Source organism: Balaenoptera physalus (genome assembly GCF_965194825.1).
Source record: "Balaenoptera physalus genome assembly, chromosome: 16".
Lineage (NCBI taxonomy): Eukaryota > Metazoa > Chordata > Mammalia > Artiodactyla > Balaenopteridae > Balaenoptera > Balaenoptera physalus.
The window spans coordinates 38229719-38257223 of record NC_138898.1 but is presented as its reverse complement, the minus strand read 5'-3'; the positions used below and the strand labels follow the sequence as shown (position 1 = coordinate 38257223).

Genomic DNA, 27505 nt, shown 5'->3' with positions numbered 1-27505 from the left:
GACAGGCTTCTTACATTTTGTGTTGGAAAGGAAGCACTGGAGGAAGATGGCTATGTTCTTTCCAAGTGCCTTAGACTGAAAGGATGAGATAAGGAATCAGCTTTAGGGTTGGTTTGAAAGTGATAACACCTGCCTCTTGGACTAATACACTTGGGGTGGGGGAGAAGAAAAATGATGGCTTTAATACTTTTTGTGTAACTTAACCTTTTTTTAAAAAAATTCTAAACATATTGCTTCTTACCTTCTAAGGCAATATGTTCTCTTCCAAAAAAGCCCTAACTGTTCAAACATATTTAAATATTTATTTTATTTCTTCAAGTATTTTCATGAGGAAAAATATAGAAAATGATCACCACTAAGTAAATAAAATTATAATTGCATGATCATCTGCCTCTGAAAATGTATAAAACAAGAAAATACCCTTCCAATCAGACTTATGAGAGATAAGCAATGTTACCAGTTACTGACTATGCATACGTTCGTGTGTATACATACATATATCATGTCTATGTGTATGGCAGCATATACATGTATATGTATGTGTACATGCATAGTTATAAAGTAGATATACAAACATACATGTTTTTAAGAAAAATTAAAATGACATCAAGTTTTACATACTTCTTTGCAGTTTGCATTTTTTGGAACACATAAAACACATTTCTCAAAGGGAACAATTAATTCCAATAGCATAGCCATTTTAAAATTTAATACTGCCAAATTACCCAAACAAACAAACAAAAAAAACTATACAAGATATCCTGCCTTTTGGCCAGAACCGCCATCTTCCAGTAATTCGCCAAAATGACCAACACAAAGGGAAAGAAGAGGGGCACCCGCTACATGTTCTCTAGGCCTTTTAAAGAACATGGAGTTGTTCCTTTGGCCACATACATGCGAATCTACAAGAAAGGTGATATTGTAGATATCAAGGGAATGGGCACTGTTCAAAAAGGAATGCCCCACAAATGTTACCACGGCAAAACTGGGAGAGTCTACAATGTTACCCAGCAGGCTGTTGGCATCATTGTAAACAAACAAGTTAAGGGCAAGATTCTTGCCAAGAGAATTAACGTGTGTATCAGGCATATTAAGCACTCTAAGAGCTGAGATAGATTCCTGAAACGGGTGAAGGAAAATGATCAGAAAAAGAAGGAAGCCAAAGAGAAAGGTACTTGGGTTCAACTGAAGTGCCAGCCTGCCCCACCCAGAGAAGCACACTTCGTGAGAACCAATGGAAAAGAGCCTGACTGTTGGAGCCCAATCCCTATGAATTCATGGTATGATGGATGTAAAGAAAATAAAAGACCTGGACCGTAAAAAAAAAAGATATCCTCCACTTAAAAACTTTCTTGAAAGGCATATGATTATTTTTATTATGAGGACAATAGTAAAAATTAAAATTAAAACAGTCCAGGAGCTTGGGGTGGGAGGGAGAAATGCCTTCAGTGTAAATGGTGGGTTGTTTTTGCTTCTTTGTTTCCTTAAACTGGGTGGTGATTAAGAATATTTATTATCTCATTCTTCCTCATGCTTTTCATATATTTTACAAATATCCTTTTGAAACTGCTCAATATTTAATAAAAATAATTTTCTAAAAGATATAAAAGTATAAGACAAAAAGGCTTCCTTTCCCATCACACCAGTCCACTCCCACAATGGTACAAATAAATTGATCATTTCTGATTTCAACTCTTCTAGTCTACCTCTATACCTCTCTAGAGGCAGGACTATTCAATAGAACTCTAGCGAACCACGTATGTAATTTTAAATTTTCTAGTAATACTCACATTAAAAACAACAACAAGAAAATGGTAAAATTAATTTTAGCAATATATTATTTAAATAGACTGAAAATACTATCAGTTCAACATTATTCAATATTAAAAATGACTGAGGGGGCTTCTCTGGCGGCGCGGTGGTTGAGAGTCTGCCTGCCAATGCAGGGGACACGGGTTCGAGCCCTGGTCTGGGAAGATCCCCCATGCCGCGGAGTAACTGGGCCCGTGAGCCACAACGACTGAGCCTGCGCGTCTGGAGCCTGTGCTCCGCAACAAGAGAGGCCGTGATAATGAGAGGCCCGCGCACCGCGATGAAGAGTGGCCCCGACTTGCCACAACTAGAGAAAGGCCTCGCACAGAAACGAAGACCCAACACAGCCATAAATAAATAAATAAATAAATAAAATTTTAAAAAAAATGACTGAGGTATTTTAACATTCGTTTTTTTCATACTAAGTCTTGGGAATCTGATGTGTATTTTCCTTACAGCACATCTCAATTTGGATGAGCTGCATTTCAATGGCTCAATAACCCCGCCTGGCCAGTAGCTACTGAATTGGAAAGTGTACCTCCAGATAGTATGCTCAAACCCCTATTTCTTGATTTGTTAACTTGAAAATTATCATTTGACTCCACAGTATGCTATTCCCTTTTTTTTCCTTCTCTTCACCACCACTAATATTATATAATATTTTGTTTTTCAATTGATCTGTAGACAGTTTAAACCTCTCTTCTTAACTCACCAAATTGAGGCAGTGTTATCTCGCTCTCTTTGTAAAATGAGGGATTAGGGTCCCTCTGTCTCCTTTCACCTTCTTCCCCTTTCCACCTCCCAACTTTTCTCTAGCAAACTACTACTCTCACATTGTCAAAGTTTTATCATTTATACCATGTTCTGTACTATAACTTTTTTACACAGTGATGTTTGTAAATTGCAAAATGAACAGCATTTACAATATGAAAATTACATGGTAACTACTCTCTGCAGAAACAAAGTGTGTGTGTGAAGGAAGAGAAGGCCATACAACACTGCTCTAATCGGTGCTGCTCCAAGAAGCAGAACAAAAACTGAGTCGAGAAGGGTCCGACTTAAATACTCTGTTAACTGAGAACATGCAGCTTTATCACACTTTCTCTTATAGAAATTTCATTTGCTTTTAGGATTTTAGAGCTCCCTAAAAATCCTATTCTGCTTTTGACAGCATTTTTTTTTTTTTCTTTTAAACATTTGCCAAAGAGCTACTGTCTTGGGGTTTCTTGTTTTTTGTATTAGTTTAGTTTATCCACCTATCCTTGGAACCCACATTTCTCTCTTTTATTTTGCTGCATTAATTCTTTTAGGAATGGCCTGGGGGTGAGCAAATGTTTTAGTTCTTACTTGTCTTAAAATGCTTTTATTTTCCCTTCATACTGAATTTGCAGTTTGTTGGGAACAGAATCAAAATTCCTACCAAACCAAGAAGGTATCATTCTCTTGTCCTCTAGAAATCTTCTCTGTGGTCAATTCCCTATCCCACTCCCATTTCTGGAATCTTTTAGCATCCTCTCCTGCTCCTTGGTGTTCTGAAATATCAGGAAAATGTGTTTAATTACCGATCCACTCATACGCTTACTCAACCTACTTTGCACTCAGAGGGCCTTTGTTGTCTGAAGATTTGGAAAAGTTAAAAATGTGTGTGTGTATGTGTCTTTTATTTCCTCCAATTTTTTTTCAATTTTCTCTTTCCAGACCCTCTATAAGAAAATGTAGGACCACTATCATGTCTCATCTCTTCACTCATATTTTCCAACTCTTTGTTCTTTCGCTCCGTTTTTCTGGAAGGTTTCTTCATCTTTTCACTATACTATTATTTTTTAAGTCAACAATTACACTTTAATTTCCAAGAATCCCTTCTTGGTCTTGAAATACTCCTCTTCCATAGGAGTCTGTTCTTAACTATCCCTCATGATAAAATTTGGAATTATTTTAAGGATTTATCTCTTCTCATTTATTTCTGTTTCTTCTGGCTCAGTTGGTAGGTTTGTTCACATTGATCCTTCTCTTTTAGCTGTCTGTTTCTCATCAGTATCTGCTGATTCTAGTTTGTTTGATCATGTTAATGAATGATCCGGACGTCACAGAGTAATCCAGATTCAAATAGTTACCAACATGGCTTCTTCTTCATTTCTCCTCATCAAATTGCAGACCATTCCATTTCTGGTCACTTCTGAAATAGTTCTTGCTGGTCACTTAATTCTGGATTCCCTAAGAACCATGAACTATTTGGGCTAAAAACTGGATTTTCTTGCTGCAGTTTTCAAAAGTACGGCAGATGAGGGTCTGATGGGCATTATTTCAAAATTAGGCTTTATCTGACAGATCAAAGGTCATTGTTTTAACTTAGTCATAATGGCTACATTGAAACAGATTCTAGAATTAATTCAGTGTTACAGAACTTAGTTGAAGAAAAATTAATTTCACTTACATTTAAGGTCTAAACAAATCAATAAATGAATATATTTATTTTCATGCTATTCCCAATTGTACCATTTTAGGATAGCCTACTAAAGCAAAGAGACATTTGAAATTGTGTGGGTACCTCTATCCTTTCTTATTACAGTAGCTTATGCCAAAAAAAAAACAAAAACGAACAAGTAAGCGCCCTGTGTCCAGAAAGACAATAAATACCACCTCAGAGGGGAGGGTAAATATCCCAAGACACTCTGTATGACAGACTCTAGGTCCATCCACCTCACTACAAATAACTCAGTTTTGTTTCTTTTTATGGCTGAGTAATATTCCATTGTATATATGCATCACATCTTCTTTATCCATTCATCTGTCGATGGACACTTACGTTGCTTCCATGTCCTGGCTATTGTAAATAGTGCTGCAATGAACACTGTGGTACATGACTCTTTTTGAATTATGGTTTTCTCAGGGTATAGGCCCAGTAGTGGTAAGTCAGAAAGAGAAAAACAAATACCATATGCTAACACATATATATGGAATCTAAAAAAAAAAATGGTTCTGATGAACCTAGGATCAGGACAGGAATAAAGACACAGACATAGAGAATGGACTTGAGGACACAGGGAGGGGGAAGGGAAAGCTGGGACGAAGTAAGAGAGTAACATTGACATATATACACTGCCAAATGTAAAATAGATAGCTAGTGAGAAGCAGCTGCATAGCACAGGGAGATCAGCTCAGTGCTTTGTGACCACCTAGAGGGATGGGATAGGGAGGGTGGGAGGGAGATGCAAGAGGGAGGTGATATGGGGGTATATGTATACATATAGCTGATTCACTTTGTTATACAGCAGAAACTAACACAACATTGTAAAGCAATTATACTCCAATAAAGATGTTAAAAAAAAAAAAAATCCCAAGACACACAAGTAAAAACTAAAATGGTCTCCATGTGCCTATCTAGTTGCTTTTCTCTCAGACTTGTAGCAGAGCCATAGTTAAGAAAGTTACTGAGTGACTGTTCTATCTTAAAGCTCTCTGAGTTCACCATGCAGTGCCATGAAATTCTGCTCTACTGTGCAATCGTCCCCCATGAGAACAAAGACTTGCTTACAAGGCTGAATGTGTAAGCTGCCTTCCACTGATTTCAACCTCAGTCTTTCCTCAAACCTTGCAAACACACATACTAAGGGTCCCATCTAAACAAAATCCTCCAACACTAAAATCCTCAGGAAAGTTTATTTCTGAAAAATCCATTCTCAAGTGATTATACATTCATATTACACAACATTTACATTTTAAAAATGTGAATCATGTTATTTAATTTTCCAACTCAGATGGAAAACACTGCTAACACTGGTGATACTTAAAAAGATATGTTGCCCAGGAGAGAAGACTATAAAATGTTAAATATCTGTAATGAAATGTAACAGCTACCAAAACAAGAACAGATGCCTCAGCAGATGGTGCAACTTGTCCACCCAATATCTTTTCTCCCTATTTCAGTGGGTAATGAAAACGAACCCAACTAAAAATACTTGCTTCCAGAGGCTTCCTTACAATTAGTGGTAGCTTTGTGACCCTGTTTAGTCCAGTGATAGATTAAATGTTGAGACTTGGGGATAAGTTTCTGCTTTTCTAATATAGATACAATGTTCCCACTTCCTTTTTTTGCTTTCTGCTGGGAGTGTGTATGTGACACCTGGAGGTACAGCACCCATTTTGCAACCATGAGGCAATGATCATCAGGATGAAGGCATATCAACTAAGGATGGTAGAGAATGAATATGGAGAGAGGCTGGATTTCTGAGGGAACCACTTAGCTTGAACCAGCCCTGTACTACCTACCACTGAACTTACTGTTATGTGGGGCAGATATGAACCTATGTGTTTAAATACTTTCTGGTTCACAGCACTCATTCTTGACTAAGGCACTGGCAATACCTGAACTTTAGTTGGCCCTCCAGTCATGTGTATACAAAGACTTTAGTGCTTGACCAAAACAGAGATGACTTTCTCTTCTGTAATATTTCCTTTAAATCTTAGATACAGGCCCATGGCCCCTTACCAAAATCCTTTGGGGTCTGATATGTTTCAATGTCAGAAAGGTAATATGGTGCATATATAATACATTATGCAATAGTCCCATCAAATCTAGCCATCACCCTTAAGTCCAGGGGTTGACAGACTATGGACAGTGGTCAAAGTCCAACCTGCCCTCTATTTTTGTAAATAAAGTTTTATTGGAACACAGCCATGGCTTCATTTACATACTGTCTCTGGCTGCTTTTGTGCCAGTCACGACGGCAGAGTTGAGTAGTTGACAAAGAGACAGTATGATTCACAAAGCCTAAAATATTTACTATCTAGATCTTTAGAGAAAAAGTTTGTGGATCCCTAGCAAATACACCAGTATTTATGCAGTGAGACCTATAGCTATTCACCCAAAGTGGGATAAATAAAGACTATATATAACCTCCTATTGGTTTAGGCATAATTTTGCCACTAAATTTATGCCAAACTTATGGGAAAACTAAATTTCAAAGCTTTAATGCTTTCAGAATTATGGAAAAAGGGACTGAGGAGCAATTTGTCAGGCTGATCGAATCCACCATGGAGCGGTCAGCTCGCTGGTCAGTCCTTTAACGTCTCATAGCCCAGAAAGCTTAAAAAGTCCTATTGCCTGAGAGCCCTAAGAAATAAAGAGGCAGCATACTACAGTGAAAAGAACACCAGCTGTTGAGTAAGATGAATGATTTCTAATCTTACATTCTGGTGATTTGGAGTATATATTGTTCTTCTCTGAGTCTCCATTTTCAAATCTGTGGAATGGAACCAAAATGTTACTGACTCTGCCCAGGGCCACAGAGGATGGTAAGATTATTTGTCAAAGTGCTATGAACAAGGCAAGACACAACACACCCATGTGTTACATATATTATTGGGCAAATTGGATATACTTCATTATATATGCTGGCATAAATGTGTATTTTATTAGATATAATGTATATTTCATTATTAGCTTTTCCTCTTTTACTGAACAGAGTGTTTGATTGCAGAAAAGTCAAAGTTTTTCCAGTCCTCCAAAATGTCTGGGGTTCCTCATGATATTTCTTAATTCTAATACAAGGAAGCTAACATTATACTTTTAATATTTTGCTGTTCTATACATAATTTGAGTCATATGGACCATATTTCTCACGGAGCTTCTTTGAATAGTTCATTTCTAACGGCTATTCAAAAATTTCATGGGGACTTTACCATATTAATTTTTTATGCAATATAAATATTAGAAAAAATACATAAATGTGATAGATTTTTAAATGACTTTTAAAAATATTTTTGATCTTACAGTTTTAAATTTCAAAAATCAGATTTTTCTAAACTAAGACTTTTTAAATCATGGAGTTTACACAGTTAAAATACTGATTTACTTTCAAACGTAACAGTAAGAATTGCTATTATTGCTTAACTCCTATATTTCTCCAAGTGCTCAGTCTTCACATACTTGTTTACACAATCTCGAATAAAAACATTTATACTTTAATAATAATTTCCAGAAGCTGATAGGATTCTCTTAATATTTAAATAAATGAATACTACCTAATACATAGCTGTTATATTACATAGCCTAAATGCTACATGGCCTAAATTTTAGAGAAGTCCTTTTGTTAGATTTGACAACAATTACTCATCATGGAAATGTATCCTGTACAGAAGCTCTTCTACCAAGAAACGGGTTAGATTTCAAAAGGCTGTCAATCAGCCCCTTTGTTCATGAGTCCACATGACCACGACAGTGCCTCTTAGAGCTGGGCAAGCTGAATATGCTTTTGTTTTAAAGTGGCTTTGTCTGTACTAATGAGAGCCTCCCAGGTGAAGGTTCCTAGTAGAGAAGCACCTATTTTTTTCCAAGTCTGTGCTGCTAAAGTTCCCTCCTCAGAAGACAAGCTCAGGTGGTATAGTTTGCAATGGAGGCATGTAAATATACAAGCCTATGTTTTGAGGTCTGTGTACATTTTGAGTCTCCAGGAACCCAGAGAAGGGTACATGAGCAGCTTACAAGGTACCCAAATATGGCCATAAAAGTCACATCTCAGTTAGAGCTCATAGATTCAGAGCTGCTTTAAATGAGTAGACTTCATACCCACCTCATTTGAGCTCATCATCAATGAGAAGGCAAAACATAATCAATGAAACAAAGGCGGAATTATGAGCACCTAAAGGAAATTAATTCTGGAAATGTATAAGGTGGGAAGTGTAAGAACTAAGAAAAGGACACTGTGGATGAAACACTGAGGCAGAGGCAATGAATAACACGACAACAAAGCAAGATGCATCTTCACTAGGGCTGGAGCAGAGGTAAGGAGCTGGAAGAAAAGGCAGCCCTTGATGGGCTTCCAGATCAGGTTTGAATACGGATCAGTACAGCCTAATGTGTCAGCTACCTGGGAGAATAAGGAAGGTAAGCTATGGTGAAACTGTTGACTGGGAAACAGAGGAAAGAGTTAGCCAGATTGAATGGAGAAAAGAGACCAAGAGAGTGTGACCCAAGCAAGTATAGCAGATAACAGCCAGACACCAATCCCTACAGAAAATATCCACAGAACAAGGGAAGCAAATATGGAAACCACTCTTGGTTACTTAAGAACTTCCACTACCATAGTGCTGGGGTTGCAATGTGTCTGAATTGAGGGGATGAATCAGGATTGGTCTAGACCAGCAGTTCTCAAACTTGGCTGCATATTGGAATAACCCGGAAAGCTTCAATAAAATATTGATGTCTGGACCCCATAGAAAGTCTGATTCCAAGGTTCTCGTGTGGGGTGTAAGCAACAGTATTTTCTAAAGTTCCCACAGTCATTTTAAATCCTAGCCAAAGTTGAGAACAGCTTAAGCTTTAATGTGCATTAAATTAAATTAAAATATAGATTTTGACTGAATAGATCTAGGGTGGGACCCAAGATTCAGCAGTTCTAACAAGCTCTCAGAAAATGCTGTCACTGCTGGTCGCTGGACCATGTTTTGCGTAGCGAGGGCCTAGTCCTGCCTTGTCCAATACAACAGAGACCAGCCACTTGAAACGTGACTGATGTGACTGAGGAAGCAAATTTTTAATTTAATTTAAATTAAATTAAATTTAAAATCTGAAACATGATTTGATTATTGGAAAATATTTAATTATGCATTAAGCAATTTGGTGAACACCTTTTCAATTGATATCTAAATACAGATCAAACATCTCTAATGAAAATTTAGCGTCTGAATTGAAATGTAGTATAAGCATAAAATTTGGACTCGGTTTCAAAGATTTAGTATGAAATAAAGAAAATAAAATATCTCATTGGCAATTTTTTTATATTGCTTACATGTTGAAATGATAATGGCCTAGATATACTGGGTTAAATAAAACATTATTAAAATTAATTTTACCTGTTTTTCTTTTCTTTTTTTAAAAATGTGGCTACTAGAAAATTTTAAATTATATATATGGCTAGCTTTATATTCTTTTTGGACAGCACTGGTCAAGAACAAAGGCAATTGAGGCTTTCCTGTTACATGTTGTCAGTAATTGATCAAATGCATGCATATGTGACACAGATCTAGCTGATGAGAACCAAGGGGAAGCTGTAGCAGGCTTCCTGAGGAAGAAATTATTTCTTAATAAAAAAGAAAGCCTGGGAGTTCCCTGGTGGTCTAGTGGTTAGGATTCAGCACTTTCACTGACATGCACCGGGTTCAATCCCTGGTCAGGGAACTGAGATCCCGCAAGACTTGTGGGGCAGCCAAAATTTAAAAAAAAAAGCCACATAAGAAAAAGTCCTTTGTCCCTGCCTCCTTCCATGCCTACTTTGCCCCTGTCTCCTTCTAGCTGTATTTCAATGCAGCTAAGAGAGGATAAAATGCATAGAGTTGGCAGCCATTTTACCACCATGAGGAAACAGGACCCTGGGTCCTAAATACTCCTTAGGGTTGCAAATCAAAATAGGACCCTCCATCTTTGAATTTATTATTAGATTAAAAAAATAATGCCCTTATTGTTTAAATCAGTGCTCCTTAAATGTTACTGTGCATTTGAATTACCTGAGGATCTTATTAAAATATAGATTCCCTTTCAGCAAATCTAGGGTAGGACCTGAAAGTCGTTTCTAACAGGCTCCCAGGTGGCATCTATATAGCTGATACAAGGACTGCACTTTCATTAGCAAGAGCTCAAAACGAAATTACTTAGATACTCTAGTACTTGCTGATGAAAGCATTCTTAATGGACACAGGAGGCAAAGCCAATTTCTGCCCATTAACAACAGCTCCATTTACACACTGGCTGGCAGCATAATCATGTCAGACCAACTGGGGACAGAGGATCTAGGAATTTTGTAGCTTTCCCAAAAAACAATAACTATTATGGGAGCACGAGGGCAGAGAGCAAGGGTCCTGTGGTCATGGGAGTTTGGAAGATGCTGGGGTAAAAGAAGTTAAGACATTTCTCTACTATTGGGCTTTTCATGCATAGTCACTGCTATGGCGGTACATGCTTTAATTTTGAAAGTACTGTTAATTACACTTGATTACAAAATACTTTCTTTTCACAGAGAATATCATTAGAGTAACATACCACAGAAAACACTTTGTGAATTGCTGCATTATTCAGATCATGAGTTAAAAGAAACAGCAAGGCCTATAAGCCTTGATGCCTGAGAAAATGTAGTTTGTGTGGTACTAAATGTATAAGAAGCATGGAGTTTGGAGTGAAGTAATCTAGATTCAAATCACTCACTGTATCACACACATCACAAGTCAGCTGTGTGAGGATGGACAAGTTTGTTATACTCTGTGGCTAGACTTCTTCACCCATAAGACAGGAGAAGAATGTCTGCCTACATCATAGAACTATGGTAAGAATAATGCATGTTCACACTTTTCAAAATGACACTTCTTGGATGTGGAACAGCATTAAAACTTTACATATATATATATATATATATATATATATATATATATATAAAACGTTATATATATATGTATATATATATAATATATTTAGAAATACACAAATACATCATGAAGTAGAATATATAACTCACATGTAGGCTAAAGGTATCTGGGAGAAAATCTAGGCTACCTGGACATGTTGGGGAAATCATTCACTCTCCTCTGCTCTTAAGTGTATTTCATAGATTAGCTGCACATGTTCGAAAGTACTTTAAAGCCAAAGCTCTTAGAGCTTGAGAAAGCCTTGGGTACGACTTGGCCAGTGCAGGCTAGCTACTCAGCAGGTCTCCTCCTCACAAGGGCATCCATCCCACAGTTTGGCCACCACTTTCCAAAATTTGCAGGTTCAGATGTGAGAGGTTAGGATGCCCAGAGTTCATAAGGCCTCAAAGAACTGATTCTGTTTAAAAAACTAAAAGACATTAAAGGATTTTTTAATGCCAAAATATTAGAGTGAGAAAAATTGTAATAACTCTTAAGTGGATCATATCCTTTGACCAGTGATATTATTTAATGCTTAGAGACAATGATGTGTTTGAAGAAACTGTTCTTTGCAAGTAGTACTGATGATAATCTGTCCATTTTTGCCTGTTTCCTTTCTCTATACTTCTATAATTGACTTCCTCCCTTCTAATCATTTTTGAATAAAGTTTTACACAGAATCATTCATTTGCTCAAAAAATATTTACCTGGTTCTTTCAATGTTGCTGTGTGCTGAGAACACAAATATGATGTAGACATGGTCCTGTCTAGTCCAGGGGTAAAAAGACAGAGGAGAGATAAAGTATGTATATGAATAATAGCAAGTTGAGACAGTGTGTCACTGAAACCTTACGAAAAGCACATGGATCATCTCTGGTTTAGGGAATGTGGTAGGCAGGATAATAGCTTCTTCCTAATGCTCAGAATCTGTGAATATGTTATGTCATAGGCAAAGGAGAATTATAGGCAAAGGTTGCAGTGTCATTAAGATTGCTATTCCACTGATCGTAACATAAAGAGACTATCCTAGATTATCCAGGTGGACCTAATATAATCACAAAGGTCCTTAAATGAGGAAGAAGGAGGCAGAAGAGTAAGAAACACATGACACTGTGAGAAAGACTCCACAGGCCATTGACGATTTTGAAGATGGAAGGGGGCCACCAGCCAAGGAATGCAGGCGACCTCTAGAAGCTGGAAAAGGCAAGGAACAGATCCTCCCCAGAGCCTTCAGAAGGCACAGTCAGCCAACACCTTGATTTTAGCACATTGAGACCCATTTTAGACTTCTGACCTCCAAAACTGAAAGATAAGAATAAGTCTGTGTTGTTTTAAGCCACTAACTTCGTGGTAATATTCTACAATAGCAATAAGAAATTAATACATGGAATTTGAGAAAACTCTGTGAAGGAACCAGCCTGGTAGGTTGTAAGAAATTTGAAGACATAGTTGTGATTCTTAACGAATTAAAAATAAATATATAGTTCTCAAAGTGTTAAAGGATTCACTAGGTCAGATTTAAATTTTCCACCCAATGAAACAGAAAACAAAAGTAAATAACACAAACGCGTTATACCACTTTTACTAAATTAGTCTAACATAAAAGACAGCCCTTTTTATATTTAATGACATGCACAAGAGATGCCAAAATTAATCATCAAAAAACTACGTACTCTGAAATCTTCAAGTGATTACCAAACTTTATCCCTAACGTTGCAAACTATCCCCTTATCTCACCCATATTCGAGAAACTATTCAAGTTAACATGGTATATTAAAAGATTTCCAAATTTGGTATTAGTTTCAACCAAATCAGGAAGCCTCAAGGTCACATAGCCTCATCCACCAGAGGGCAGACAGCAGAAGCAAGAAGAACTACAATCCTGCAGCCTGTGGAATAAAAACCACATTCACAGAAAGATAGACAAGATAAAGAGGCAAAGGGCTATGTACCAGATGAAGGAATAAGATAAAACCCCAGAAAAACAACTAAATGAAGTGGAGATAGGCAACCTTCCAGAAAAAAGAGTTCAGAATAATGATAGTGAAGATGATCCAGGACCTCAGAAAAAGAATGGAGGCAAAGATCAAGAAGATGCAAGAAATGTTTAACAAAGACCTAGAAGAATTAAAGAACAAACAAACAGAGAGGAACAATACAATAACTGAAATGAAAAATACATTAGAAGGAATCATTAGCAGAATAACTGAGGAAGAAGAACGGATAAGTGACCTAGAAGATAGAATGGTGGAATTCACTGCTGTAGAACAGAATAAAGAGAAAAGAACAAAAAGAAATGAAGACACACTAAGAGACCTCTGGGACAACATTAAACACAACAATATTCGCATTATAGGGGTCCCAGAAGGAGAAGAGAGAGAGAAAGGACCTGAGAAAATATTTGAAGAGGTTACAGTCGAAAACTTCCCTAACATGATAAAGGAAATAGCCTCCCATGTCCAGGAAGCGCAGAGAGCCCCATACAGGATAAACCCAAGGAGAAATACGCCTGGACACATAGTAATCAAATTGGCAAAAATTAAAGACAAAAAATTATTGAAAGCAGCAAGGGAAAAATGAAAAATAACATACAAGGGAACTCCCATAAGGTTAAAAGCTGATTTCTCAGCAGAAACTCTACAAGCCAGAAGGGAGTGGCATGATATACTTAAAGTGATGAAAGGGAAGAAGCTACAACCAAGATTACTCTACCCGGCAAGGATCTCATTCAGATTCGATGGAGAAATCAAAAGCTTTACAGACAAGCAAAAGCTAAGAGAATTCAGCACCACCAAACCAGCTCTACAACAAATGCTGTAGGAACTTCTCTAAGTGGGAAACACAAGAGAAGAAAAGGACCTACAAAAACAAACCCAAAACAATTAAGAAAATGGTAATAGAAACATACATATTGATAATTACCTTAAACGTGAATGGATTAAATGCTCCAAGAAAAAGGCAGAGGCTTGCTGAGTGGATACAAAAACAGGACCCATAGATATGCTGTCTACAAGAGACCCACTTCAGACCTAGGGACATATACAGACTGAAGTGAGGGGATGGAAAAAGATATTCCATGCAAATGGAAATCAAAAGAAAACTGGAGTAGCAATACGCATATCAGATAAAATAGACTTTAAAATACAGAATGTTACAGAATGTTACAAGAGACAAGGAAGGACACTACATAATGATCAAGAAGAAGATATAACAATTATAAATATGTATGTACCCAACATAGGAGCACCTCAATACATAAGTCAACTGCTAACAACTATAAAAGAGGAAATCAACAGTAACACAATAATAATGGGGGACTTTAATAACTCACTTACACCAATGGACAGATCATCCAAACAGAAAATTAATACAGAAACACAAGCTTTAAATGACACAACAGACCAGATAGATTTAACTGATATTTATAGGACATTCCATCCAAAATCAGCAAATTACACTTTCTTCTCAAGTGCACACGGAACATTCTCCAGGATAGATCACATCTTGAGTCACAAATCAAGCCTCAGTAAATTTAAGAAAATTGAAATCATATCAAGCATCTTTTCTGACCACAAAGCTATGAGATTAGAAATGAATTACAGGGAAAAAAACGTAAAAGCCACAAACACATGGAGGTTAAACAATACATTACTAAATAACCAAGAGATCACTGAAGAAATCAAAGAGGAAATCAAAAAATACCTAGAGACAAATGACAATGAAAACAAAACAATCCAAAACCTATGGGATGCAACAAAAGCAGTTCTAAGAGGGAAGTTTATAGCTATACAAGGCTACCTCAAGAGACAAGAAAAATCTCAAAAAAATCTAACCTTACACCTTAAGGAACTAGAAAAAGAAGAACAAACAAAACCTAAAGTTAGCAGAAGGAAAGAAATCAGAAAGATCAGAGCAGAAATAAATGAAATAGAAACAAAGAAAACAATAGCAAAGATCAATAAAACTAAAAGCTGGTTCTTAGAGAAGATAAACAAAATTGATAAACCATTAGCCAGACTCATGAAGAAAAAGAGGGAGAGGACTCAAATCAATAAAAATAGAAATGGAAAAGGAGAAGTAACAACAGACACTGCAGAAATACAAAGCATCCTAAGAGACTACTACAAGCAACTCTATGCCAATAAAATGGACAAACTAGAAGAAATGGACAAATTCTTAGAAAGGTATAAGCTTCCAAGACTGAACCAGGAAGAAATAGAAAATATGAACAGACCAATCACAAGTAATGAAATTGAAACTGTGATTAAAAATCTTCCAACAAACAAAAGTCCAGGACCAGATGGCTTCAGAGGTGGATTCTATCAAACATTTAGAGAAGAGCTAACACCCATCCTTCTCAAACTCTTCCAAAATAGTGCAGAGGAAGGAACACTCCCAAACTCATTCTATGAGGCCACCAGCACCCTGATACCAAAACCAGACAAAGATACGACAAAAACAGAAAATTACAGACCAATATCACTGATGAATATAGATGCAAAACTCCTCAACAAAATACTAGCAAACAGAATCCAACAGCACATTAAAAGGACCATACACCATGATAAAGTGGGATTTATCCCAGGGATGCAAGCACTCTTCAGTATACGCAAATCAATCAATGTGATACACCATATCAACAAACTGAAGAATAAAAACCATATGATCATCTCAATAGATGCAGAAAAAGCTTTTGATAAAATTCGACACCTATTTATGCTAAAAACTCTCCAGAAAGTGGGCATAGAGGGAACCTACCTCAACATAATAAAGGTCATATATGAACAACCCACAGCAAACATCAATCTCAATGGTGAAAAACTGAAAGCATTTCCTCTAAGATCAGGAACAAGACAAGGATGTCCACTCTCACCACTATTATTCAACAATCAGAGAAGACAAAGAAATAAAAGGAATCCAAATTGGAAAAGAAGAAGTAAAACTGTCACTGTTTGCAGATTACACAGCAATCAGAGAAGCAATCAGAGAAGACAAAGAAATAAAAGGAATCCAAATTGGAAAAGAAGAAGTAAAACTGTCACTGTTTGCAGATTACATGATACTATACGTAGAGAATCCTAAAGATGCCACCAGAAAACTACTAGAGCTAATCAATGAATTTGGTAAAGTTGCAGGATACAAAATTAATGCACAGAAATCTCTTGCATACTTATATACTAATCATGAAAAATCTGAAAGAGAAATTAAGGAAACACTCCCATTTACCCAGCAACAAAAAGAATAAAATACCTAGGAATAAACCTACCTAGGGAGACAAAAGACCTGTATGCAGAAAACTATAAGACACTGATGAAATAAATTAAAGATGATACAAACAGATGGAGAGATACACCATGTTCTTGGATTGGAAGAATCAACATTGTGAAAATGACTATACTCCCCAAAGCAATCTACAGATTCAATGCAATCCCTGGTAATCAAATTTGGTAATCAAATTACCAATGGCATTTTTTACAGAACTAGAACAAAAAATCTTAAAATTTGTATGGAGACACAAAAGACCTTGAATAGCCAAAGCAGTCTTGAGGGAAAAAAATGGAGCTGGAGGAATCAGGCTCCCAGACTTCAGACTCTACTACAAAGCTACAGTAATCAAGACAGTATGGTATTGGCACAAAAACAGAAAAATAGATCAATTGATAAGATAGAAAGCCCAGAGATAAACCCACACAGCCATGGTCAACTAATCTATGACAAAGGAGGCAAGGATATATAATGGAGACAAGATAGTCTCTTCAGTAAGTGGTGCTGAGAAAACTGGACAGCTACATGTAAAAGAATGAAATTAGAACACTCCCTAACACCCTACACAAAAATAAACTCAAAATGCATTAGAGACCTAAATGTAAGACCCAACACTATAAAACTCTTAGAGGAAAACATAGGAAGAACACTCTTTGACATAAATCACAGCAAGGTCTTTTTTGATCCACCTCCTAGAGTATGGAAATAAAAAGAAAAATAAACAAATGGGACCTAATGAAACTTAAAAGCTTTTGCACAGCAAAGGAAACCATAAACAAGACCAAAAGACAACCCTCAGAATGGGAGAAAATATTTGCAAATGAATCAATGGGCAGAGGATTAATCTCCAAAATATATAAACAGTTCATTCAGTTCAATATTAAAAAAAAAAAAAAACCCAACCCAAAAATGGGCAGAAGACCTAAATAGACATTTCTCCAAAGAAGACATACAGACGGCCATGAAGCACATGAAAAGATGCTCAACATCACTAATTATTAGAGAAATGCAAATCAAAACTACAATGAGGTATCACCTCAAACCAGTGAGAATGGGCATCATCAGAAAATCTACAAACAACAAATGCTGGAGAGGGTGTGGAGAAAAGGGAACCCTCTTGCACTGTTGGTGGGAATGTAAATTGATACAGCCACTATGGAGAACAGTATGGACGTTCCTTAAAAAACGAAAAATAGAATTACCATATTACCCAGCAATCCCACTACTGGGCATATACCCAGAGAAAACCATAATTCAAAAAGACACATGCACCCCAATGTTCATTGCAGCCCTATTTACAATAGCCAAGTCGTGGAAGCAACCTAAATGCCCATCGACTGATGAATGGATAAAGAAGATGTGGCACATATATACAATGGAACATTACTCAGCCATAAAAAGGAATGAAATTGGGTCATTTGTAGAGACATGGATTGGTCTAGAGACTGTCATACAGAGTGAAGTAAGTCAGAAAGAGAAAAACAAATATTGTATATTAACACATACATGTAGAGCCTAGAAAAATGGTACAGGTGAACCAGTTTGCAGGGCAGAAATTGAGACACAGATGTAGAGAACAAACTTATGGACACCAAGGGGGGAAAGCGGCGGGGGGTGGGAGTGGTGGGATGATTTGGGAGATTGGGATTGACATGTATACACTGATGTGTATAAAATGGATGACTAATAAGAACTTGCTGTACAAAAAAATAAATAAAATATAATTCAAAAAAAAAAAGGAATTAAAAAGGAGAAGTAATTATCAAAAAAGAAAAAGAAAGCCTCAAGATCAAGAAGTTTTAGGTGGTTTGGAAGATAGAAAAATGCAAATGTCAATGCAAATGTAAATGTCAGTCACATGAAGACCTCCAGTATTCAAATAAAGATAATTCTACATTAGCTACAATCACAGTATATACATACACATATGTATATGTGTTTGTTTATACTGTGATTAACACACATCCATATATATTTAAAATACCTATACACACGTTGTGTGTGTATATGCATATATAGATACAGACATGAATAGTGATATAGAAATATGTAATATATATATGTCAATAAAGGCATTCATCTTATTTTCATAATTAATAGTGCTGACAGGTAACTGACACAATTAGAAACATCGTCCACAATCCTGCAGTTCTCAGTGTTATAAGAACCCCCGCCCTGATTCAGCTTGACTACAGAGACAAATATTGATACTTTGCTGCTGTAAGCCACTGCCTTGTACAACAAAGGATTGTATTATGAGGTACTTTAATTTTTTTTTTTAAGAAATGAACAAAATATATTTTTTTATAATTTATATTGAGAGAAAACAGAAGCTGCATTAACAACATGCTTCCTAGTTTCTCTCAGCCCACAGAAATCAGACCACAGCGTATCCGCCAGGACTGGAAATCCAATCACCTAGTGCCTGGAGCACCTGTCACCTCAGCCCCTCCAGGAGGCCCTGGGGAGTGTTTATCATAATCACTCTGTTCTGCAGTTTGCTGCAGGTCGCATGCTGCCCCCAAGCTCCTCTGGAAGTAGATGGAGGGAGTAAGTTCGACAAGTAAATATCAAAGTACAAACCTATCAATCCAGTACCATTAGGGAAACATTCAACCCAACAACTCGGTTCAACTAAACAACTGCCCAGGAGGGTCAGAAACAGAAAGCTGTCCCAGTGCGGGGCCTGGGCCACAAGGTGATGGCACTTTTAAAGCTGAAGGATGCCTCTGTTCCCACCATACAGGCGGGAGCATCTGCACTGGAAGGTTGTGTTATTATACAAAAAGGGTTTATACAGTGTCTACAAGATCTTAGGTGCTACAGTAGACATACAAATGTTCTAAAATTTCTTGCCTAACTACTTGCATGAACGACTTTAACATGCCTAATGCAGGCTCACCCACTGGACGACAACAGAGCCACACAGACTTGTCTTACAGCTCTTCCTAAAACAAGCCTTTCAGGCCCTCTCAAGCTGGGGTCTAGCGAATTCAGGGCCGGGGTTGGGGGGATGGGGTGCTCTGTGAACTAAGATGGGAATAAAGTTACATCTTTATTTACACTAACTTCTCATTAAAATCCAGACTCTTCTTCAATTATGGGCATAGGCAACAAACCACAATAGTATTAGCAGGATCTGTGATTCTGTCATCAATAGAAACCACAGATATTTTAATATCACATTACGGTTGCCATAGGATCTTGAAATGCTGTGTACCATCACCACCACTTTGAAATTATAGTAGCTAATAGGGCTACAACTAGATATTAGTTTATCCATTAAAGATGAACACATTACTATAGCACAATTCATAAAACTTCGATAGCTCTAATGCAATATAACTCATTTCCTTGGTAATCTTATGTATTTTATTTGATGCATTAATAACCTTTCTTTCTGCAAAAAAATCCACAGGCTTCCCCAGATGCCAAATGAGTCCATGACACAAAAATATTAAGACCCCTCCCCAAGCTAGAACAACAATTCTAGTTCCCGAATTCTAGTTGACTCACCCAATCAATTTCAAATTCAGTCAAATTGAATGACTGGGATCATACAGGAAAAGACAAGGCAATTAGAAGTATTTTCCCTTTGAATTCATTTATTCATGCATGCAGCAGATACCAGAGCAAACCATACCTTCAAAGCACCATGGCAGGTGATGGGGGGGGGGTAGAAAGATAGAGAAAGCAATACTGTTCTTAAGGAGCCCAAAGGCTCACAGAATAAAGGACTCTACAGATAACTGTACACAGACAACTTTACTCCAAGGGAATAAGTGTTGGATTAAAGAACTAACATTTGCAACTGAACATCATCGAGAGCTTTTAGCCAGAGGTGACTTGAACTGAGATTTTTCTTTAGAAAACTAATCTGGTTGAGCAGTTTGTAAAGTGGGCTGGAGGGAGGTTAAGATCATCAAGGAGATCATTCTAGTAATTCCAACAAGAGATACCACGGGCCTAATGGAGGAAAGTACCAAGAGGAAAAGTGAACAGTGATGCAGGGCATAGAGCCCTTGTCTTGTGTACATGGCTTCATCTGAAAAACTCAAAGAATTTAATTGCCAATAACAAAGAAATGTTTAGCTAAACTAATTTAATATACATTGTGTACTATCATGCTATTATTTGTGCATTGTATTATATATATACATATATATGCATATTGTATCATGTAATTATTTAAAACTGTTTTCAACAACTTTATAATAACGTGGGGAAATGTTTTGCTACTTTAAGTGAAAAAGCACTATACAGAATTATATAATTTAGAAGTATATGTGGGTTATTACAAAAATGTCTTCAATTTGTTCTCACCTGTATCCACACCTGTATTAGTTTCCCATGTCTGCCATAGAAAAACTACCACAAACCAGGTAACTTAACAATAGAAATGTATTCTCTCACCGTTGAGGTCAAAAGTCTGAAATCAAGGCGTTGGCCCGGCCACATTTCCTTCAGAGGCTCTGGGGAGATTCCATTTCTGTCTCTTCCCACTTCTGCTGGTGAAGCACTCCTTGGCTTGAGGCTGCATCAGTCCAGTCTCTGCCTCTGTCTTCACATCAGCTTCTCCTCTTCTGTGGGCCTCTCTCAAACCACCTCTGCCTGTCTCTTACAAGGAAGCACTTAGCGTCCACTTATCCAGGATAAGTGCTTCCGCTCAAATTCTTTTAATCACCTCTCTTGCCACATAAGGGAACAATCATAGGTTCCACCGATAGGACATGGATTTCAGGGGCCATTTCCAGCCAACCACAGCATGCTTTGTCATGTGGTTCTGTGGCTCCTCCCACCAAGAGGAGGAGTCAATTTCCTCACTTCCTCCATCTGGACTGACCTTGGGACTTGCTTAAGCCAACAGAATGCAGCAGAAGTGATCTTGTGCCAGCTCCTAGCCTAGGTCTCAAGAGACCTTGCTGACCGCCAGTCTCTCTGTTTCTCTCTCTCTCGAAATCCTGCCTCTCCTGCATGAACAGGCCTAGGCTAGCCTTCCTGATGAGGACGGGCACATGGTCTAGTCAACCCACCCTCAGCCTACAGCTGGCAAACTCCCAGAGGTGTGAGCAAGGCCATTCTTGATTAAACAGACACCAGCTAATGCCAAGATATGACTGAGCCCTGCTGAGGTCAATCAAGCCTGGACCACTTCCTCATAAATGCCCACTGTACCCGTAAAACAATAAAGGCTTAATGTTTTAAATCACTGATATTGGTACCATAACACATTTTCTTTACTGAAAGAAAAATAACAACTATCACTCACTGCTAGAATTAGAGCACTGCAAGACTGAGTGCATGTTATTTTGCAAATTCAAAATGGAACTTCATTTAAAGAACAAATTTAAACTTCTCAGCAAAACAATAACAACAAAAGATGTTTAACTCTAGACACTCCTTATTTTATTGATCATTAGGTATGTACAGTAGAATCCTGAGTAGACTGACAAAACTGTTTTTCTAACAGAGCCTTGGTATTTATCATCTGACACTTCAACCACAGGTAGACTAAAATTATACCATGTATGAGGCTGGTATTACCTATTTATTTTTTTCTTCAGGAGTTAAGAAAGAGATCAGCTGATTTTCATCTTCAAAATTAAGTCTGTAAAAATAACTAATCTCAACTGGATCCATAATTCTGATAAAAGCTAGTCATCAGATTAAAATGTTTCCATGACTAACTCTGTATCCTTACCAGCAGAACTAAATTGATTTAGAGTTCAAGTTTCTCAAAAATATTTTGGAAATGTAACATTATGTTCTCCATGACATTCTATGGCATTCTTTTACAGCTTTTTAATTGAATTCAATTTGCAATGGGAAAGGAAACCTAATTCTCTTGGGAGGGTTTCAGGAAGATGTGGGAGGGTTTCAGGAAGATATGGGAAAGTTCATCTGGGTAAAGAAAAAGAAATGATTCATGACTAAGATGCAGTAATACTGCCAAATACCACCCCTGAGAGCCAAAACCAACACCTGAAGATCAGGGGTCACCTAGAGGGACAAGACTTTGCTCAGAAGGGACAACTCCTCTCCCATACATGACAATGAACTGACCATTCAACACCAGCTTTTGGCTAAAACAACCTCTGAATACCCAGGATCCATAGAGAGATTCAAGTCCTTAATAATGTAAAATAACATTTAATGATGGCTCACTGTGTTCCAGGAACAGTTCATATGTTTTACATAAATAAGCTCAGTTAAGTCCTACAACAACCCATGAGATGTCAATTAATTAACAATTAATAATAATTCCCATTTTACAGATAAGAAAGCCGAGGAACAAAGACCAGCCTAAGACTGCACAGCAAGGAAGTGGGAGAGCTAGGATTTGAGTCCCATGTATCTGGTTCTAAAGTATCTTTTTTAACAACTCTGCTTTCCTGCCTCACCTTCATAACCATGTTCTGAAAAACCAACCTTCCAGATAAGCTCACGTTTAAAAATCAATCAAAAGACTACGAACTTCTCAAAATAAAATAAGGAGCAAAAACTATAAATTCAAACAGTCTTTTTTTAAACATTTTATTGGAGTGTAGTTGCTTTACAATGTTGTGGTAGTTTCTGCAAACAGTCTTAAGAGAAGCCATAAAGGACCTTGAGAAATCATCTGCTCCTGCCCCCTGTTGGCACATGCCTCTCTAAGTTGCTCCTTCACAAACACGGGTTGGAGGACTGGCTGCATCACGGTCGCATGAAATTTCCAAATGCATCTGACTTCCATGGAGAATCACAAAATCACTCAGAGCCCCCAGTGAAGTCATTTATTGACAGAGAAATTTATTCATTTATTGCTAAGGGAAATCTCTTCTGGGTTATTTCGAGCAGCCATGAAGAATACCTCAGCAGCATCCCCTTTAAATAAAACCCTCCACCAGTATCCTCCTCTCTGGGTTCACCAAGTCAATTTCTTTAACTTTTCTTTCTAGAGCTTCTATTCTAATGATCTTGATTGTTTTTTGAACCCTCTAACAATTTTTCTCTACTTTTTTTTTAGGGTTGCCGGATAAAATATAGGACACCCAATTAAATTTGATTTCAGATCAACAACAAATAATATTTTAGTATAAGTATGTCCCATGTATAACTATGTCCCAAATATTACATGGGACATACCTACACTAAAAAATGACTCATTAATGATCTGAGTTGCAAATATGAGTGGAGGTTGTGAATCTATATTTAGTATATTTGGCTATTTTCTTTTAAACCTGTCAAAACCACATACAGTTGTCTAACTCAGTTGTCTCAAACTTGAGCATGCATCAGAATCACCTGGAGAGCTGTTAAAACATGGACTCCTGGATCCCACCTCCAGAGGTTCTGATTCAGAAATCTCTTGCAATTAGGAAACTGCATTTCTACCAGGTTGCCAGGTGATACTGATGCTGCTGGTCTGAGGACCACACTTTTTGAGAATCAGTACTCGAATTCCCTGAATTAAGTACAGTGTGGGGAAGGAGCATGTCCGGGTCTGTAAAAGCCCCAGCTAAACTGCATAAGTCCAGGGGAGAGCGTGGGGTCTCCTCTATGCCCACGGAGCATTCAAGTCCCCTTTCCCCAGTCCTACTAGGAAATCAGAAAGTGCCTCAAATTAAGAAGGTCCAGCCCCTGCTCATTCATACTGGATTAGATTCCCTGAGATGGAAAGGACCTCTTTAAGGCTCAGATGACTGCTCCTGAGGCAAGTTTGTCCCAAAGGAGAAACCTGCAGGGGGCTCCAACCCAATCCCCCTTCTTAAAAGCTGATCTTCTCATAATGACAGTTCTCGTTTTATTTTCTGACCTTTGTGCCCTGGTAAACCTCCCCCAGGTCCAATATTTGGTACAAGAGGCTGTGGCATGTGGCAGATTGCTTGATACCACCAATTAACAGCCTCCCTGTATCATTTTCTTTTGTCTGCTAACTTTGAAGTCTCTTCCCATTCTGACTGTGGGGTTGGCCTTGGACCTCATTTTGGCCAACAGAATGAAGCACAAGTGCCATATGCCGGTTCTAAATCTAGACTTCAAGAGGCCTTGCAAGTTTCTGTTCCTTCTCTTGAGATCCTGCTCAGTCATCATGAACAAGGCCAGGCTAACCCAACAGAGCATGAGAGACCACGTGGAACAGAGCTAAGTCAGCCCAACTGAGGTCATTCACAACTGGCCAGTCCCCAGTTGACCCACTAGCTGACCACAAATGCATGAGTAAGCCCAGATGAGCCTAGCCCAAACCAGCAAAAATGCCCAGCTGGCCCATAAGTTTGTGATCCAAAATAAATGTTTATTATTACAAACTGAGGTTCTGGGGTAATAACTGTTCAGCATTACTGTAGCCATAGATAACTGATGAAGTGTCTGACATTCTGGTCATGCTCAGCTCAACTCTCTGATTCCAATGACTTTGTCAGTACTCCTCCCTGGAGAGGGAGCTCTCTTCATTTCGGCGTCTCCAGGTTATGCCCTTGGCTGAAAGCCTCCCATGTCACTGATACTCTGGGCATAGCCCTTGAATGAATCTGCTGATTCACTGCACAACTATCCTGAATTGGACAATCATATTCAGTGTTGGTCAACACTAACCATGGTTCTTTCGTTTCCTTTTCTTTTATGCTTGGCCAATTTTATTTCCCATCCTGCTTTTGGCTCACCGGTTTCTCATATGGGGTTTTTGGGTGTGTGTGCTGTTACCGTTTTGCCATGAGATGAATAAAAGAATGACTGAGACTGATTCTCCAATCTCTGCTTCTCTAAGAAGAAGAGATGCAAAGGAGGTGTATGAATGAGCAAGATAAATTGGGACAAGGGGAGAGAGGCAACAGTATTTACTGGCAACCATAAAATCATTACCCGCATCAAAGAAATTAGAGAAGCCTTCTCCATTCAAGTGAGAAGTTCCTTTGTAGTTAAACAATAAAACTAATCCCACTGGAAATTTTTTCAACTCACTTTTTTAAAAATTTACTTCCTGTCTTGCTTATATTTCAAAGAAAACTAAGCCTGAATATTTCTTGCATAGGTACTATCTTCCATTCCATAACCTTAAGACAAGAAGGGAAAAGGAAGAAGGGATTTAACTGATTCAGTGGGCTAGATGAGATTTCTGTACCTCAAAACAAATCTTTGCTACTATGGGGAAATGCAGTAGCAAAGATCTGACACCATGGGCCATCAGAGCAGGCATCAGAAGTACAACCTAAGCAGATAGGGTGGTTGGACTAAAGTCGAGTGCTCATCACCCCTCCCTCCCTCTCTCCTTTCCTCCATAGATTCGTCTGAGCCCTGCAATGAAATGAAAGTAAAGGAATAAAGAAGAGAACTTACTGATAACTGAAGAGAAGAGAAAGTGTCAAGAGCAAACAAGATTAGAAGTTAGAGACAAACAAGCAGGCATAAATCTATGATCTGAGATCGAATTAGGGAAAGCTGTGGTCCAGAATATGGCAGAAGGGGATTGCAGTGGGCGTGGCTTGCAGCTGGCTGGTGCGGAGGATAGGAGGAAGATTCAAGCTTAGACACAGCACAGAAGACGACTTAAAAATAATTTTAAAAGATACATGCATCCCTATGTTCACAGCAGCACTATTCACAATAGCCAAGACATGGAAACAACCTAAATGTCAATTGAACAGATGAATGGATAAAGAAGATGTGGTATATATATACACAATGGAATATTACTCAGCCATTAAAAAGAATGAAATCATGTCATTTGCAGTGACATGGATGGACCTGGAGATTATCATGCTAAGTGAAGTAAGCCAGACAGGGAAAGAAATACCAATGTGGAATCTAAAATACGACACAAATGAACTTACTTACAAAACAGAAACAGAGTCACAGAGAACAGACTTGTGGTTGCCAAGGGGCAGGGGGAGTGGGGGATGGATTGGGAGTTTGGGATTAGCAGATGCAAACTATTATATATAGAATGGATAAACAACAATGTCTTACCGTATAGCACAGGGTATAACATCCTGTGATACACAATAATGAAAAAAGGATATGAAAAAGAATATATATGTATAACTGAATCACTTTGCTGTACAGCAGAGATTAACACAACATTGTAAATCAACTGTATTTCAATGAAATAAATTTTTAGAAAATAAAAATGGTTACATAAAAAGCACATGCTAAAAGGCTGAGGATATAGTTATTTACAGTGAACTGTTGTTGCAGAGAGAATGGAAGGGAAAACTGAGCAGCAGGGGAACAGGGAAATAGTATGGTTAAGGAAATTATGAGAGACTTAACACTCAATGCTACACATCCATTAAAATCCAGTTCGTAATGAATGTATAACAGCCTGGGGAAACTATGGTGATATAAGATGTGAAAAAAGAACAACGGAAATGTTCTAATATTTGAAAATGCAAAAGTGAGAGGATTGTTTAAAGAAGTGGGAGTGAAAGGAAGAAAATTCCAGAGAAGGACAGTGGATCAAACATCATCACCCTACATGGTGGGGAAATTAAGAGAGGCTTTCAAATGTTGAAGGAGTAAGAAACAGAGGCTCAAGAATGCTAGGTAAACTAACACAGGCCACGAACAGAAGGACTATACATAGTAATGTAATTATTTTAAAAATCTAGGTTGTCATTGATGTGGGTTAAATCTGTATTCATTAAATAAGTTAATAAATAACATCCAAAACTGGTCAATTGAGTCTGAAGGACAAGGACTTTAGGTCAGAGCAATAACCAGGATATGATTTAAAACAGAAATGGTTATAACAATTGCCTCCAAAGAACTTGGGGGGGGGCAGTGGTGGAAATTGATCCAGTTCACATGTCTTTCTTCATATTTTTAAAATATATATACACATACATCATTCTTATCAAAAACACAACTAAAATGTTACACTTACCCTACTGAATAACTATTCAACACAGATGACCCAGTTGGCAATCAAGAGGAACAGGAGGGTATTTTGTGAGATAAGTCAGAAAGTCCCTCAAATATAATCCGATTGTCTTTGAGCACCATCATTTATAGCATGGAAAACTTGCACTAAGAACCTCAGTAATGAGGAACTGCT

At 37.7% G+C, this 27505-nt stretch overlaps 1 protein-coding gene and 1 pseudogene across 7 annotated transcripts in view; one reads left to right on the top strand and one right to left on the bottom strand.

Moving 5' to 3' along the window:
* PLCB4 (phospholipase C beta 4) overlaps positions 1 to 27505 on the bottom strand; it is a 422682-nt gene that overhangs the window by 207906 nt on the left and 187271 nt on the right. Inside the window, exon 1 of one of the 6 annotated variants that reach the window (XM_082428198.1) lies at positions 20887 to 27484. The exons of the other annotated variants lie outside the window; for them this stretch is intronic. Within the exon in view, the coding sequence (XP_082284324.1) occupies positions 20887 to 20931 (45 nt within the window). The 5' untranslated portion in view covers positions 20932 to 27484. Of the gene's footprint in view, positions 1 to 20886; positions 27485 to 27505 lie in introns of those variants that run through there. 6 annotated transcript variants of the gene reach the window in all.
* Positions 150 to 15432, top strand: LOC309644495 (large ribosomal subunit protein eL21 pseudogene; annotated as a pseudogene). Its single transcript has one exon. The product of its transcript is annotated as a large ribosomal subunit protein eL21 pseudogene (transcript).